Source organism: Rosa chinensis, chromosome 5, assembly GCF_002994745.2.
Source record: "Rosa chinensis cultivar Old Blush chromosome 5, RchiOBHm-V2, whole genome shotgun sequence".
Classification (NCBI taxonomy): domain Eukaryota; kingdom Viridiplantae; phylum Streptophyta; class Magnoliopsida; order Rosales; family Rosaceae; genus Rosa; species Rosa chinensis.
The window spans coordinates 13402268-13419565 of record NC_037092.1 but is presented as its reverse complement, the minus strand read 5'-3'; the positions used below and the strand labels follow the sequence as shown (position 1 = coordinate 13419565).

At 39.2% G+C, this 17298-nt stretch overlaps 2 protein-coding genes across 2 annotated transcripts; both read right to left on the bottom strand.

The window, feature by feature from the left end:
• Positions 1-1999: 1999 nt before the first annotated feature.
• On the bottom strand, positions 2000-2650 carry LOC112201379 (pathogenesis-related protein 1). Its single transcript, XM_024342262.2, has one exon. The coding sequence runs from the start codon at positions 2622-2624 to the stop codon at positions 2094-2096; it is 531 nt and encodes a 176-aa protein (XP_024198030.1). The 5' UTR covers positions 2625-2650; the 3' UTR covers positions 2000-2093.
• A 1938-nt stretch (positions 2651-4588) lies between these two features.
• On the bottom strand, positions 4589-5189 carry LOC112167044. Its single transcript, XM_024304000.2, has one exon. The coding sequence runs from the start codon at positions 5027-5029 to the stop codon at positions 4808-4810; it is 222 nt and encodes a 73-aa protein (XP_024159768.1). The 5' UTR covers positions 5030-5189; the 3' UTR covers positions 4589-4807.
• Between the last annotated feature and the right edge of the window lie 12109 nt (positions 5190-17298).

Here is a 17298-nt window from a genome sequence, read left to right as displayed (position 1 = left end):
TTTCGCAATTTCAGAATCTGGAATGCCTCCCTTCACAGCATCAGTCATGCTCTTTTTCATACAGATCAGTGCCATCATGTTGTGCCTATGCCACTGTGAATACCTGTCCTTGGCCTCCTTAGATGCATTAGCAGTCAGTTCTGCTGGTGGATCCTCTCTCAACACATGGTCAAAGTCTAGTATGCCTAGGTTGAGTTATATGTCTCCCTTCCACTTCTTGAAATTCAATCCATTGAGCAATTCAATTTGATTAATGCTCATTGGAAAATGCATGGCTGGAATGAAATTAATTTAAATCAGTCATTCAACATATATTCTAGTTTGACTATATACTAAAATCATATACATATCCCAAATGTTAATTCATAAAGAATAAACATTTTAAATGAATTACATACAGATAGATAAATAAACATATATCATGTTCAAGATGCTGGTATCATTTGTGATACACTTATCTCTAACGATATATTTATGAATGTTCATTATCATACATATGTTATACCAGAAAGCCTAATCTTGATATCCAACCGCTTTGGAAGTTAGATTGTAATTTAAATTTTCAATTTTTCTTCATGTTTTCTTCTGTGAATGTATGTTCATACATATACATTACAACTATTTTGATAGCATTGAATACATATGCAGAACACATTCAGAAAGAAAAATTCTACTTAGCCTATTGCATATATCAGTATAATCATGGCTACTTTGGCAACAATATGAATATACATGAAATATGCAGTAGTTTCTGAAGTTAGATAAAATTTTCACATGTATATATATAACAAATAATCATTATATAATTCGATAAAAACAATACTCAGTTTATACAGATAACAACAGTAAAAGTCACTATCGCTTTGTATTTAATTGATATGCAGATATATTTATACGAACAACAACATGTTATCATCAAGTCCCAGGATATATATAAATTTGCATTATAATAACATTGATCTAAATCTGAGCATAGTTGCTCTGATACCAATTGTTAGATTCAATATGAAACATAAACATATAACTCAAGTATACTATCTCAAATGTTAGATCAATGTTATGAAATAAAATCATAAAACTAACTTGGTGGATTGCTGCCGTTATCCATCTGGTGATCTGCTGCCGTTATCTATCTGATCTTCTCCTAGATACACACCGTATCTCTCTTTATTGCTTGATGGGACATACTCAATGAGAGCGTTTTTTATCTTCTAGCAGGGATCAAATACAAATATCATTCTATATATAAAGCTGTTGAACACAGCAGTTACATGGCAGTTCCTTCCATCAAGGAACTGTCAAAATAACTTCCTATCCTAGTAGATTTGTCTAGATAACCACACATTTGAATTTCAAATTCTTTAACAGATATTCTAATATATAAACTAAATTCGATTACTTAATAAGTTTATATATATTGGTTAATGTATTTATATTTGAATTCAAAATAGCTTATTTACATTAACTGATGCATACAGAATATAATAGCTAGTTCATATCTGCAATAGGTATGATCTCACAACTATCATCCATCTTGCCTGGCGTGAGGTTTATGGGTATCCTTCAAAGTTAGGCTCACTCAGTCACTCGTGATTATTTAGTGATCCAGCCATATTTATCTCAATCGACCGAGCAAAAATGTCAACAAGGCTCAACATGCCAGATAACCCATTATCACTGGTCTTAAATGGGTCATGCTCGTCACTAGGTGGTATCATTCACTTTGTAAGGGCATATAATTCATTAGAATTTTTCTTAGTTTCGTTCTGGATTTGTTTCTTTATGTAAATATAAATATAAATATAAATGTGATTTTTTTATGAAAAAGATACTAGTAGTAAGACATTTTGACACGAGAGGGGTCAAGTTCGGTTGAAAGAAAATTTGTATGCTACTTATACTGTTATTTGTTAATAATATATGACTGGCTTCAATCATACACCTAAAGTGCCATAATGGAATTTGAATCACGTGACTTTATAGAACGACCATAAATCTATATATTAGTTATTACAAATTGGAACATACACAACTAGCGATTATTATAAACATGTACATTTGAAAGAACATTTGTTCTAAAACATGAACATTGTTCAAAATGGCTTTTGGCCTATAACATTACCTGGAGGATCATAAACACAAGCAAAAATTGTATCCCCACTCCTACATATAACTTTAGCACAACCAATCTTCGAGCTCTGCTTCCAAACCATTTGAGTATAATGCAAGCAATCCTTTTTCTGATCACAAGAGTTAGTCTTGTGGTTGTAGTAGCAACTCTCTGTTGCCCATGCTTTAACTGCATCACTCGGCTTCCAGTCATGTCCACTCCCCCAGAAGAGGTTCTCCCCGAACTCGCTGTTCGAATGAATCAACGAGCAGTCTTCTCGCCGTTGGCGGGCCCACCAGGAAGCGTAGCTCTCGAGTTTATTGCTCCATTTGAGAGGAGGGAGGCCGAGCTTTGATCTTTCAGTGTTGTGAGGGATCAAGTACTGCTGAATGGTGTTAGAAGAGGGAGTAGGGGAGGTTTTATGGGGTGAGCTGCGTGAGAAAGATGGCCAAAACAGTGTGGAAAGGAGGAGGAACGTTCTTAGTAACCCAACTGAAAATGATTTGTTTTCCATGGGAGAAAAACAGAGATCGATCAATGTGTTATGGGTGTTTGTGAAGATTAACATATAATCTAGTGGTATATATAGAGGATTAATTGTTTATTGTTGTACTTTAAACAATAATTGTGGGGCTCGAATTCTCCACATGCAAGATAGATATAAAAAACTACTCTCACAAAAGAACTAAATGATTGATGGAAAAGGTTGGCGTAGAAACTGAAAAGCATTCTTTGCCGTGAGCTCCCCTGATGCAGCAGAAGACCAAATTACCTTATCCTCCACTGAAGGATAACGCCGGGTAATGTAAATGAAGGAGATCAGGAATGACCCAAGAGCCATTACTAATATAATCAGCCACATACCCTTGCAGATTGTCCACGATAGTATGAGGTCCAAAGAAATCAATAATAGGCTTCCCTATAAAATTATCCCTCCAAAAAGATATATTTGTACCCTGACCAATCAACCATTGTGCATTCTTCACATATCTTTCGAGAAGGGAATCGCGTTGCAGATGCATTAGCGAATTACGGTGCGACTTCAAGTGATCTGACTTGGTGGGATCTAGCTCCTCCTTTCATTGACAGACATTGTCAGAGTGACAGTTTGGGAATGCCGAATTTCCGTTTTTGTTAGTTGTTTTTTCCTATAGCTGTTTTCTGTTTGGTATGGGAGGTTTTGGTTTTTGTTCCCCCTCCCTTTGTGTATTTTTTCTTTCTTCTTTAATAAATTCTCAAAGGTTAAGGTGGCTCCTTGCCTCTCTTAACCTTTGACTTCAGCCAAAAAAAAAAAAAAACTAAATGATCATCGAAACTTGGGGAGATTCAAACTGGTATGTATTCATCATCATGTAACTGACGACTAAACGTGGAGTTGATTAGCTCGATATACATTGTTACCTTATTCTGTAACAGTAAACGTTTGGAATTTACTAGTTGTCTAACATTGTTTGAAACCCTTATTCTTATTCTTCTTTTTTCTTTCTTCTAAGTGATCTCATAGTTTGATATACATTGTTGTTGTAGATCAGTGTTCATATCATGTCTCTCTTTGTTGTCTGCATTTCTTATACATGGGGTATGACGTTTAGGAAGAATCATTGCACATGATCGTGGTGTTTTCTTCCTCTTAATTTGTTCATTTGCATATGATGTTGAGAGGAATCATTGCACATGTTCAGGCATGAGGTGTAAACTGTAAAGGAATGTGAAGGATTGATCATAAAATTAATAAACAAACTTTGGAAGAGGCTTCCAATCATAATTATCCAACCATTTTGTTGTTGACTTGTTGTCTTTGATTAGCAATTTAGATATAGAGAGCATCTTGGTCAGATCAGTTAGTACTCTTTTGGCAATCCAGACATATTCAATCCATTCCAAGTGCTATCTTAACCGAAGGTTTAAGGATCCAAACACCGGTATGCTTTGCTTTTCCAATTGCCCTTGCTTTAGTCTCTTGTAAGGCAATTTAACATCTTATCTTAATCTCTTCAATGCCTCTCGCTTTCTCACCAAATATTTCCCTTGCCTAAACTGTTCTCAGACATTTTAGCATACCCAAAATGCACATGCAGTTGCTTAGCCCTTCAATCCGCCCTCTGCAGTGTTTTGGCAGTTTTTTTTTTTTTTGGGGACAATGACATATCAATCTGTTAATTAAGCAGCTAGTTTCAAGTTCTAACACATGAGACCATGTGAGGCAGAGAGTGAGCCACCAGACTGTTAGTAAATTAATCATTGATAGCATCAGCTTCGATCATGACCAGGTGGGGTAGCTAGTCAATCACTGAACTATGTTAAAACAGAGTCAACCTTATGATCCTTGGTACATATGAAACAATATATATATATCTCTTTCATATACAGATCAACATGCTTAAGCACATGTACAAGTTAGGCTTCAATAAGTTTTATTCATGGCCGCAAAGCTACTAGACTATGAAAGATTCATACCAAGTAAAAACAAACCCAAGATAACACCAGAAAGAATGAATTTTCCATCACTTATAGATTCAAGTCACAACAAATAGGTATACAACAATCCACTTATCCACATGCTCAATTGGGGGATTCACCCCCTTTCTAGTATCATAGCTAAAAAATTCACACAAAATAAATTAGCAACAGAAACCACACATTTTCAAAGGACAGTACAAGATATAATATATAGCTTGATGAAGAACAGAGGAAGGTTTAAACATTGGCAGAGTTGTCTGGTTTGAAATAAGGATGTGGCTGAGGAGATGAAGGGTGTGAAGTGCTATTAGCTCCTGGTGGTGGAGTTGGCACCCCATAAACTTGAGGACTTGTCATCGCCTCCTTTCGGCCTCTCGCTCTTCCAAAGAAGTAACACCCGAAACCAAGCAGTATGGTGAACAGAATAAAAGGCAGAGAGATCACCACCACCATACCCATCTTTTCTTTTCTCTTCTAGCTTTTTGATCAGGTAGCTAGCTAATTTCAGAAGAAGACTCAAGAGAGGAAGAGATAGAGAGATGTGCACTAAGTGATGAGACTGGGGGAGATTATATATGAGCACAAAAGAGGGATATGATCCGGAGGTTTCTGATTCTCTCCAGAATAGCAAAGCCAGTACAATGATTTAATATGTAGGGAAGGGAAAAGGAAGAACCTTAACGTTCAAATTTCAAACGGTCACTTTTTCTGGGCCAATAGAAAGGAAGCGTAGTGATCTGGATGGGTCCACTTACGAATATGCTTCCAAATAAAACATGTAAATACTCGGTCACACATTTAAGCTTCTAACTCACGAGCTTTAATTGTAACCCCACACCCCAAAAAAAAAAAAAAAAGGTTTTAATTTTCTTCTTCTTCTTCTTCCTTTTTTTTTTTTTTTTTCTTTTTCTTTTTCTTTCAGGAAATGTGGGAAATTCCGGAAAGGCACTTGGTGCCTGGATTACCAGCTATAGAAATAGTGACGTTGGCTTAAAAAATCGTGACGTGGCATGATTTCTATCATCAAAACAATCCAATGGTATGTAATAATTCAAAATCAGAATCAAATAGAAACCAACTGAAACGTTAACGGAATAAACAGCGAATTAGAAGACCATCTCTGTCTCACAAACACACACACCTTGCCCATTTATCTTCTCCCCAATCTAATTTTGGCCATGACTTTGCTGCAGTATGCTGTGATACTAGAGATTATATGGATTTGGCGACTAAATTTGGTGTAAAGGTAGAGGAAAGTAGTACACATTCAAAACAATATGCGTGTGAGTTTTTTAATCGATGAGACAATCAGGCACTGAGCACAGTGTATTATCATTTTTTTTTTTACTCAGTTTCGACTATGTGTTCTATTCTCGATGCTTGCTTGTTGTCAATAGAATGGTGAACTATCCTTATATGTGGTTCAACGATTTTTGGACATATATAGTGTTGAAATGAAGAGGGTGAAATATTTATCTTGGATGATGGCTGCAAGGTTTGATCATGGCTCTTGAAATCATTGGAATTTCAGTAGATTATGGAAAATGGCGACATTTGTAATTAGACTTTGGACCTTATTGGTTCATGGTGTCCCCAACCTCAGTTTATATATAAGGGATATGAGAAATTTCTCATCTTTGATTGGAGTTGTGGCGAACATACGGTCATTATTCTCATTATTATAGTCGTATTACTTCAGTAAAGCATTGTTTCTTATTTTCGTAAAAAAAAAAAGTTATAGGTGTCAAAGCAAAGAATGTCTCTTTTTTTTCTTTTTTTTTTAACTTTCTCATACATATCATATTATCAAAAAAAAAAATGATAATGCATCAATATAGTCAGTCAATAAGTACAATCTCCCTCAAAATATGTAACTTATGGTTCAATGAATAAAAATAAAAAAGTAGGTGACAGATCATATGCACTCAAATCTTATGCTACCGAAGAAGGAATCACCAACTGATGTAAAGAACTGGCTGCATTGAAAATTGTATTGACGAAATAAGGTACCAAACATTTAAACATAATTGTAGTCTAGAAATCTTCTCCAAAAGCCCGAAAAAAAAAAAAAGTCGGCTTTGCTCTGCTAGGGTTTCTCTGCCCTAGCCGTTCAATTGATCGAGATCTGTGACTTGATGGCGGAGGGGAGAGCGACGACTCCTTCTACACCGTCAGAGGAGGCCATTGTGAGCCTTGATGGAGGAGAGGATGCTATCCATGACTCTTTTTTTTATCTCTGTGGCCGGCTTCTATCGAAGAAGGTGGTGGTGATCCCGTCGTTCTTGGCGGCGATCTCCAATGTTTGGGGTTTGAAGGAGAGAGTGTTGATCCGACAGGAGGAAGATGATGTCTTCGTCTTCCAATTCAAGGAACGGGAGGTGAAGAATCAGATTCTTGCTGGGGGGGGGGGGGGGGGGCATGGTTCTATAATAATTCAATGCTGCTGTTAGCCGACTACGACGGCATCTCTGCTCTTGAGGCGGCGCCGCTGGACCTCCTTGAGGTTTGGGTGGCGGTGAAAGGACTACGCATTGCTATGCGCAATGAGAAGGCTTTAACCTTAATCGGCCAAGCACTGGGAGAATTCGTTCGGGTTGATCAAGGGGCGGTGCAGTGGAAGGATCTGGTTCAGCGGATTCGTGTGGTACAGGACATCCAGCGGAGGATCCGGGGGTGACGGATCTTTGAATTTTCGCCGACGGTCTCGGTGTTGGTGGAGCTACAATATGAAAAATGTCATGGCCTCTGTTCGGCATGTGGCTTGTTTGGTCATGGAGGTGGACTTTGTAATCGGAAATTGGAGGTGGAGATGCTGCCATTAGCGGTGTCGAGCCTGGAGGGAGTGCAGATGAATCCGGAAGTGCATGTCGGGTTCGGTGTCGTGGTCGCCGGTCTCTGTGCCGGCGGTCGTCGGGTCAGTGATGTCCTCTGGGCTGTTGGAGGGGAGGCCGGAAGTGGCTAGATCGAATGGGGTATTGGTTGGAACGACGTCGGGGGCTGCTGCAGAAGGTGCAGCGATGAATCCGGAAAAATCGGAGGGAAACCCAGTAGGGTTGACCGCTGATTTGACTGGGCATGGGCTGGGTTTGGCTACTGGGACTGATGGGCTGGGTGTTGTTGGGCCTATTTCTGCTGGGTTGTTTTTTACTAGGTCGGGTTCTGTTGGGCTAGATGCTGGGTTTTTGTCTCACACCAAATTATGTGTACGCAAGAAGCCATTTAAGCCTAGTTTGGCGATCATTCCTCAGGAATTTCAGCTTGGTGAGTTGGTGGAGGTTCCGATTTCTGTGGGGCCAGCTCCAAAGAAGAAGGGTCGTCCTCCTGGGCGCTAAGCCGAAATCCGGCAAAGGAGAAAGAAGAAGGTAATATTATAGGTGAGGATTTAAACTCCATCTCAAATGGGAAGGAGTTAGCTATTGTTTAATTGTTCAGAATGGATTCTAAGCTTGTACGAGGGTGATTAAGTTTCTATGAGTCTTCTATGACGTTTCTAGTCTCTCACTTGTACCACAATTGCGTGCCTGGCAAGTGAGGGCTAGTTGAATGATTTTTCCGTAGGAGACGAAGCTTTGTTACTCTTGGATAGGCTTGCTTAAATGTGAGCTTCCCAATGTTTTTAATTAGTTTGCATTAGCTTAGATAGGTTTTACCGGATTTTCTTGCCGGGATTCTTATGTAAGTTTGTAAGCTTTGTCCAAATTGGCTGTTGATTTTTGAATAACAATCAACTTCTATTCAAAAAAAAAAAAAAGTACCAAACATTTTACATTTTTACAAGTGCAAATAATAGCAATTTTATACCTGTTAGTTGTTGTTGGTCCTTATTTTATTAGCTTATTGAGTAATTATAATGAGAAAATAATTAGGTAAACATCAAAATTTCTGGATCAACATGCCAAAATGACAAACAATAAATACAAGTAATAAAATTTAAAAAGAGGATAAGATAATAACCATATCCTAAAATTCAAAAACTCATGAGGTTTCACGCACAATATTAATTAGCCCATTGTTTAGCCAAAACCGTTAGCCTGTTTAACCCATTATTTTGCCAAAACCAATAACGTTTGGAAACGGTCGTCCTATCTATAAATTGAGCATACACTCTTGCAGTAGATGCACAAACAAAACTCGTCTTACAACTGGTTAGCTATTTAGTAGCGTTTGCAATTCAGTGAGAAAAATAATAGTAGATATCCGTGGTTGAGATTTGTGAGGTGGCTGCAGAAAACCATGATAAAGATGAAGACGATGCTGATGCCGAACATGCAGAAGGTTGCCCAGTAATCGAATCAACGACTTACCAAAGGTATATTTCAACTTTTTGTGTCATTAATTTTTGCTATATTGTATTTTAGTTTATTTCATAGATACCATAACAAGCTGGTTTGCTCAAGCCTGAAACGACAAAGGCTTGCTTTTTACAACCCTCATGTGAGGCCTATCAAAGTCTAACATTTTATAAATGCATGTTTCAAAAATAACAAAATAAAAGTTTGATTGAATTTAAAATTAGTTCTAAATCACATCGATATCGATGTTCCATTTCTATTATAAAATTGATTTTGTTAAACTACTAAAGATTATTTATTTATCACCGAAAGGTTGTTATGTTGTTATTCACTGTCTTGTTCTTTCATGGTGCAATGAAAAGTTGTATTACCTTCTATTCATTTGTTTTTTGTAAATCGGCTTGTATTCTTATAACTTTGATAATTTATAGTCGTTGATTGATGGTCAAATTTTTTTGAATCATATATAGAAGTGAGATATTTTGTAATGAGATTTGGAATTTTTTTTTCCTTCATTTTTTTAGATATATATTATCTCTAACACTCTAACAAGGTCTACAACTTACATAAAACTTTTCGTCACCCTTTATCTAATACCATTTGTTCTAATGACATAAGAATCTCCTTGTAAGTGGAAAGTCGTGAGTTTGGTTCATAATAAACTAGTTGTTGTACATATTCATTTGATATAAAAAATATATAAATAAATAACTCTTTGATCAAATTTGTTTACATAAAACTCTAAAGTAAACTATACGCTTAAATAAAAATTATTGTGGTGGTTATCAGGTCCCGTAAACCCATCAATGTCAATGCCTGCAAAACATTTTGAGGTGGGGAACTCAGTGTCTACTATATATCTATAGGTTGTTTAAGGATATATATTATGCTACACGGACAATGTCCTTTTACCTTCACTAGCTTATATGCAATCGCTACATTCCTCTTATGGTTTCGAAGATGATGTGGACTGACGTTGACTTGGCATTACTACTTGTAGAGGGATCACCTCGAAATTTCGAGGCTGTAGAACCACTTAACACAGGGACCCAATTGCCTGTGGCAAACAAAGGGTTCTCAGGTAATGCAGCCCCTGAAGCACTCGATCTTCAAACACGAGGAGGAGGAGAAGCACCGCTGATGAATACATGCTTGTGCTACCTCGCCATTTGCACAAATTATTAGACCTTCACTTCTTGAAGAAGGTGGATCAATATTTCATATTTTACTTATTTATAGTTGAAAGTAAAGTGTTCAACAAGGTGCAGAACCTCTAACCAGTGATGAGTGGCGGAAGGACATGGTGGGCTATATGGGCTCAAGTTTAGACAACATTTTGGGCTAAAAACTCTTAAGTATATAGATATCTCAACCTCCAACCCATACCAGCCCAAAGAAAAAAAAAATTACATGTAGATCGAAGTCCCGTATTCCCAGCTCCCACAGCGGCACAGCAGCTCCCAGCTCCCAGTCCCATACTCTAGACCTCTAGTGTTTCGAAATTTCGATGGAGGTTATGAAGGTTATCGATTGAAACAAGGTATGAAGCTCTATGCCTCTATCGATCTCATGTGTTCTTCACTTCTTCTTGCTGCTCTGTTTTTCCCAACGGGGTTTCCTGACTTTCCTCAAAAAAATCTCATATCTCCTTTTGCCGAATATCGATTCTGTTTGCTAGTTTGCTACCACTGGTTGTGAGTTGGGGACTTGGGGCTGTTGGGCTTTTGTGTATGAGTTGAGATTTGGGGGAGAGAGAGAGAGACTGAGAGACTGAGATAGAGAGAGATTCCATGTTAGCTGAGGTCTGGCCTTCTGGTTATGAGTTGGGGCTGTTGGGCTTTTGTGTATGAGTTGAGATTTAGGGGAGAGAGAGAGATAGAGAGACAGAGAGACTGAGAGAGAGAGAGATTCCATGTTAGCTGAGGAATTGAGGATCTTGAATTCTTGATTCTTGATCATGGATTCATGGTCGGTGACAGTGAGTCAGTCACTGGGTGAAGGTCAGTCACTCAGTCGGTGGATTTGTAGTTAGATGATGAATTGATGATTGATGAATGCGAATTTAGTTAGAATTACCGACTGATGTCTTTGTTGTCTTGTTGATCATGGACTCATGGTCTGATACTCTGATGGTCGGTGGATTGTGGATAGGTGCAGTGAGGCTATGAATCTATGATGATTCATGATTGTATAAATTACTGGGTAAAAAAATCAAGTTGTGATCTTGGCTTCTGATGATGTTTTGGGTTCCAAACCTCAAAAAAAAATAAAAATAAATAAATAAATAAATAAATTTATTGTGCCCTTCTAATTAGCCTAAACAGGAATTTGATCCTGGTTCCGCCACTACAGTGATCTATAACAAAGCAAACTCGCTTCTTTCTGTTTAGTTTCTTAGGAGGAGTGAGACATTGACGACTATGCCTCTTAGTGCATCCCATTTTTCAATATCGCTCTGTTTTATGCAGCTTAATGCTTCCCATCTGTCAAGAAATTTCTGTTTACTTTCTGAGGAGGGAGTGAAACCGAACCTTTTCTTTAACATTTTGTTTCAGTCTTCAGTTGTTAATTTGTTATTAGCTCAGACACACCTCGACTAGTCCGGTTGAGAGCCTAAAAAATTCACAAGACCCCATAACATTTTCACATCAAATTCAGAGCATCAAGTCCAATAACTAATCCAACAAATTGAGTATTATCTTATGTATTATCAGCATATCCAATTATATTTTTTTAGGTACCAAACCGGCTGAATTATTTAGGCTAATTCGATATATAATGATTCATTTCTAAATGCTGTAATTTTCCTCGTATATGCATATATATATATATATATATATATATATTTTAGAATTCGTCTATGCATAATTAGGTCTACTACAACTGCACAAAGTATAAACCAGTAGTGTACAATAGGGAGTTGCAACTTTTAAATTCTGACTACACATGGGATTCATTGACAATCTTTTCATCTTTTCTTTGCACTATTTTTTTTACTCGTTTATATTGCTTAATGGCGTTTTAATCTTTTCTCTAGATTTATAAACCCAGACAAATGTTAAGCACCAATGAAGTCCTAGCAATAGTATGGTGCATATATATTTTAGGGTTTTTATCATGGACAAGGTCTGAATTTTTTTTAGGGGCCGTGACTACTTACCCAATTTTAGACTAAAAATTGCCCACTTACTCCAGCAAGAGTTTTTTTAACCCCATTTACCCAATCTAACCTCTAGTGACAGTTTTGCCCCATATAATAACTCTCTCTCTCTCTCTCTCTCTCTCTCTGTGTCGCGCATCACCTCCGGCTTCAGTCTCTCTCTATCTCTCTGTACCATGGTTGCTCCAGCGCCCCACCTCCGGCTTCAGGCCACCACCTCCATCAGAGACGATCCCAACTGTCATGGGTCCCCCAAGATCGGAGCACTGCATCCAGATTCGAAACTCAACCCCCGAGCGCCGCCGTCACCCGAACCAGGCTCTCTCTCTCTCTCTCTCTCTCTCTCTCTCTCTCTCTCTCTCTCTCTCTCTCTCTCTCTCTCTCTCTCTCTCTCTCTCTCTCTCTCACTGCCATGGCTAATCCGGCACCCCACTTTCGGCTTCAGGCCAACACCTCGATCAATCCACCTCCGGCGTCACCAACAACCAAACCACAGATCCACCGATCCAAAGGCCCACAGCCACAACTCAGCCCCAAACTCCGATCCGACTTCGAACCCAACCCGAAACGACTCTGCTCTAACGTCGCAGTTACCCTAAAACACGCCCCGACAACTCCTGCATCTACCTCACAATCCGGTGGGTGCCTAGAGGAGTTTTTTTTGTTTTTTTTTGGTATAATGAGATTATTTTATTTTATTTTTTTGTATCTGTAATGTATTCGTTTTGGTTCATTTGAGGGCAATAATATGATTATTGGAGGGTACTAATATGATTATTGGGGCAATAATATGATTATTAGGAGGCAATAATATGATTATTGGGGGACAATAATATGATAATAAATAGATCAATTGTGCCTATAGTGTGTTCATTTTGGTTTTGGGAGTTCATACAATTCCCTGGACGGCAATAATATGATTTTTGGAAGGCAATAATATAATTATTGGGGGAAATAATATAATTACTGGGTATTATTGGGGGTAATAAAATCAGACACATGAATCCGGTCACCTATCCGGTAGCCGGATTCGAGATTCCGTTCACCAATCGCTGGATTCCGGTAACCGGTCACCGGATTCCGGTAATCGATCGCAGGATTTCTATCACGGGTCGCCGGAGTCCGCTGCCGGCCACTAGTCACCGGAGCACAGCATGATGGAGGATGACTTTTCTCTCTAACTGAGAAAGAAGGAGAGGGCAAAAAAGTTCTAAAAAGAATAAAAAAAGAATTAATTGGGTAGTAAGGAAATAATCTCTTAGAATGTTTTGGATAAATGGGTTAAAAAACTGTTAGTGGAGCAAGTGGGCAATTTTGTTGTTAAAATTGGGTAAATGATCTTTTTTTTTTTTTTTTTTTTTTTTTAACCAGACAAAATGGTACCAAAATTATAAAAGCATTAATCAAATAGGTACCTAGACCCTTAAACACGAATCATTGAGGTACATCTATTTGTATTTCGTCATATCTCTGTTAACTCTAAAAGTATATCTCTAGAACCATTCAAATGAATTTACAAATGAGGTCTTGTTTTGATTATTTGTCCTCGGATGGTTCCCGAAATGAACCAGAACAATTTATAGCTTAATTCCTGTATATCATCGCTTCATCAATCTGATCAGGCAATTTGTTACCTCACAGCCATCTCAACCACCACATAGAAGAAAAGCAATCCCTTGGGGTTAGTCCAAGTATTGAGGGAGGGGAGTTTTGACCTAGCCGTCTCTACAGCTAGGGTTTCTCGGTGCACCTTCGCATCGATAAAATTTCCCAAACTTCATCTTTTTCAACTGATCTCCTCTGATGGCCGGCCTCAGGAATGATTCTGTGGCATCGTTGCAGCATGCAGACTCGTCTCTGGTGGCCCTCGGGGATGCAGGGGCTGCAGCGTTTCAAGATCACCATTGGTACATGGTGGGACGATTGTTGGCACCGAAAGCGGGTTTTCCAGGTTTCAAGGGTACCATCTCCAATATCTGGCATCTCAGATCAGGCCTTACCATCCAAGATGCTGGTGAGAGGTTCGTGTTTCAATTTGAGGACGAGTCTGTGCGCAATCGCATTCTGCATGGGGGTCCTTGGTTTTATCGCAACACGATGCTAGTTGTGGGAGAATATGATGGACTTTGCCCACCGGAGACGGTGGCTTTGAATATGATGGAGACATGGGTGGTAGTGCGGGGTCTTCCTCTTGCCCTGCGGAACAAGGTAGCGCTCAATATGGTGGGTGCGACGCTAGGGCAGGTGGTTAGGATGGATCTGACAGCTCTGAAAAGGAAGGAAGAGGAGCAGAGGATTAAGGTCGTGTTTGATGTTCGCCACCGGATTCGATCCTGGAAAGTGATTGAATTTTCGCCGGTGGTGCGACCGGAGTTAACTTTCATATATGAGAAGGTTAAGGGCTATTGTCGTGATTGTGGTTTGTTTATCCATGATGCGATGGGCTGTGATACAATTTTGATCAAAGAAAAGGAGGAGCTTTTGGCACGGGCATCAGTGGTTGCTATGGAGGGTCTGTCATTGACTGTGGGTAACGCCTTGGGCGATCCTGTGCTGGAGATGGAGTCGGGAAAGGGCGGTACTGCACTGGTTTGTTTGGAGACTGGATCGGGTTCGGAGGGTCAGGGTGTTGAGTCTTTATGGACTGGGAAGGAACCTAGAGCTGGAGAGTCCAGTGGTGTCTTGCGGCCCAAGGTGATGGGAAGACAGCTGGGGATGGAGCCGGTTCTGCAACAGTTGAAGACTCATGATCTTTTGCCTTTCATTCCGTCGGAGGTGGGGTCGAAAGCCTTGGCTTTGCGTCCAGTAATGCATGGGAACGGGAAGGAGACTATTTGTGTGGAATTCTCTTCCATGCAGGCGACGTCAACTGGAAGGAAACGAAGGGCTAGGTCAATCTTGAGCAGGTTTGGAAAGAAGCTCTTAACACTTCCGGACTCGTCGTTGGAGGAAGGAGCGAATACTTCCTTGGTTGTGCAACACAAAAATGGAAAATTACTGGTCTCACCTAGGAAGAAGAAGATTGGGCGTCCAAAGGGAAGCAAAAATAAAGTTAAAGCTACAGAGGACCAGGAAGAGAAGAAGATTCGTAAGTATAAGAGGAGGGGCAAAGCTTTGTGTTTTGACTCAACTTTGGAAGCATTAGCTGTCGCTGCTGAGGGGGAGACTGGGCATGGAATCATGCAAACAGGAGAAGCTGAGGCGGCTCCAATTGTGGAGTTTCCGGTTGCAGAGGGAGTGGTAGAAGGTGAGGTTCCACCTTCTACCAATAGTTTAATTTAATTTTGTTCTTGGGTCGCAAAAACCAGTGCCTTAGTTGTTTCCCTTTTATGTCTGCTTCGAGGCTTCTTGGTTTTTGTTAGAATAATGGTGCGTGGATTTCCTAAAAGGTGGGTGTACTCGGGATTTTTTGGGATTTTATTCTTCTAGAATAGGGTGTCATGAGGTTCTAAGAAACGATTGCTTTCTGTCGACCCCATAAGGGTGTTTCGTTTTTATACTGCTTGCTGAATCTAATGAAAGGGCTGACCTATTTCGTTCAAAAAAAAAACTACCTTTTATCTTGAAATGATTTATTTGCCCTTTAGAGATCTTATTTTTTCCTCAATTTTCTCCATCTCTGCATGACCTCGATCACCCTAATCAGGAAGTATCTCTCAGTTTCTTAATCCTCATCCCAGCTTCGTCAAAGATAAGCTGCCCTTCCTCATTCTTGTTCCAAAGCAATGATCCAAAAATTATTTTTATTGTTCGGCATAATTAATTGGGCATGAATTTTCTTAAGAAAATTTGAGATCAAGATTTTTTTTTTTTGAAGAGTTGTTTCTTTCCAGGAGGTCATATCAATTTGTAATTATCATGTGCGAAGGCTCAAGATGGAGTCAAAAAGTTGTTTAGAGTGGATTGAATTAGAATTATGGAGAACTTCATTCATCTTTGTTTCTCAACATATGAGACAAGGTTGAATGACAACCACGACCTTGAGTTGGGAAAGAGCGAGATCTACAATTGTACTCCAAGCGCTCCGACAAGAATCTTGTGAGGCCAAGAAGCAGTTGGGTATAAAATCACAAAATATGAATCCACAATCATTCGAAAATAGTGCAAGAAGTTTTCTACAGCCAAAATCTCTTGAAAACTCAACCGTCATTGCAAAAGAACACCAAAAATTATTGTGTTTGATGGAATTCCAATAGAAGTAGAAGGAATATGAGCTTCGTGTATACTCGTCCGAAATCAAGGTCTGGAGCTGGGTAGGTATATATCACACGCTCATGTTTCTATGATTTCGATATGTATTTACTTGAAATCTTGAATGATGCAACAAAGAAGTGGTTATTTATTTGTAATTCAACAATAAGGATTAAGGAGGATGAAAGTAGGTCTAAAGCTTTACACTTGAAAATCTTCACAACTTGTCTCAAAACAGCAAATCACTTATGGGAATGGTGAACTCGCTAGAAAGGAGCATTGGGTTCCTGTGAAACGATATGGTTTTGCCTTTAAAGCATAATCAGGTCTGATAGGGTATGAAAATACACATTTATCCCTGAAATTTTGGTCATGATGTGCATGACACATGTTCTTATTTAACAGAAATTGAATGGAAGTACCTTGATCATTTCTTTTAGAGTTTAGGTATCATTTTGTGTCCGGTTGAAGAAAATTCAAAACCCACCTATTATAAAAACCTTATATTATAAAGATATGAAATGTTTGGTTTCTAATGGAAACTCAATCTCTCTTGCTGTATGTAAAACAGAAGCATATATTTAATGAAGTGGTGATCCAAAATGCAAGCTGACCAAGAAAACAACGAACCTCAGGAAGCCTCTTCTTCCAACCCTCCGGCGAAGCGCAAGAGTGGCCGTCCAAGGAAGAACACAACAGGCAACAACGCTCCTGCGTGGCCGGTGAACCTGGACGACTTTAACCATCCTATTATTCTTCGGGCGGGGGGGGGAAGGATGTACTCTATCACATGATTCATGTCCTCCTCCACCTTGCCTCATGGAGGAGGATCCTCTAATACAAAAAGTGATTGTGTTATGAGATCTTCATGTCAAGGAAACACACTGAGCTGCCGTGATATATCTTGGTCTGCAGTTAAATTAACCCCACCTCAATCCTATTGGAGAAGGAGGGCATGTGTGTGAGTGTGCTTAAGGTGACTTCACCGAAGTCAACAAATCAAGACTCACCACAACTCCCTTAACTAAATTTCTCTCAATTAACCAATCACTTTAATGCTCTGCTTAGTGATAAGCCCACGCTAC

Bases quoted from the DNA above. Each gene is read 5' to 3' on its own strand.
- LOC112167044 (XM_024304000.2), bottom strand. From the start codon at position 5,029: ATGGGTATGGTGGTGGTGATCTCTCTGCCTTTTATTCTGTTCACCATA.
- LOC112201379 (XM_024342262.2), bottom strand. From the start codon at position 2,624: ATGGAAAACAAATCATTTTCAGTTGGGTTACTAAGAACGTTCCTCCTC.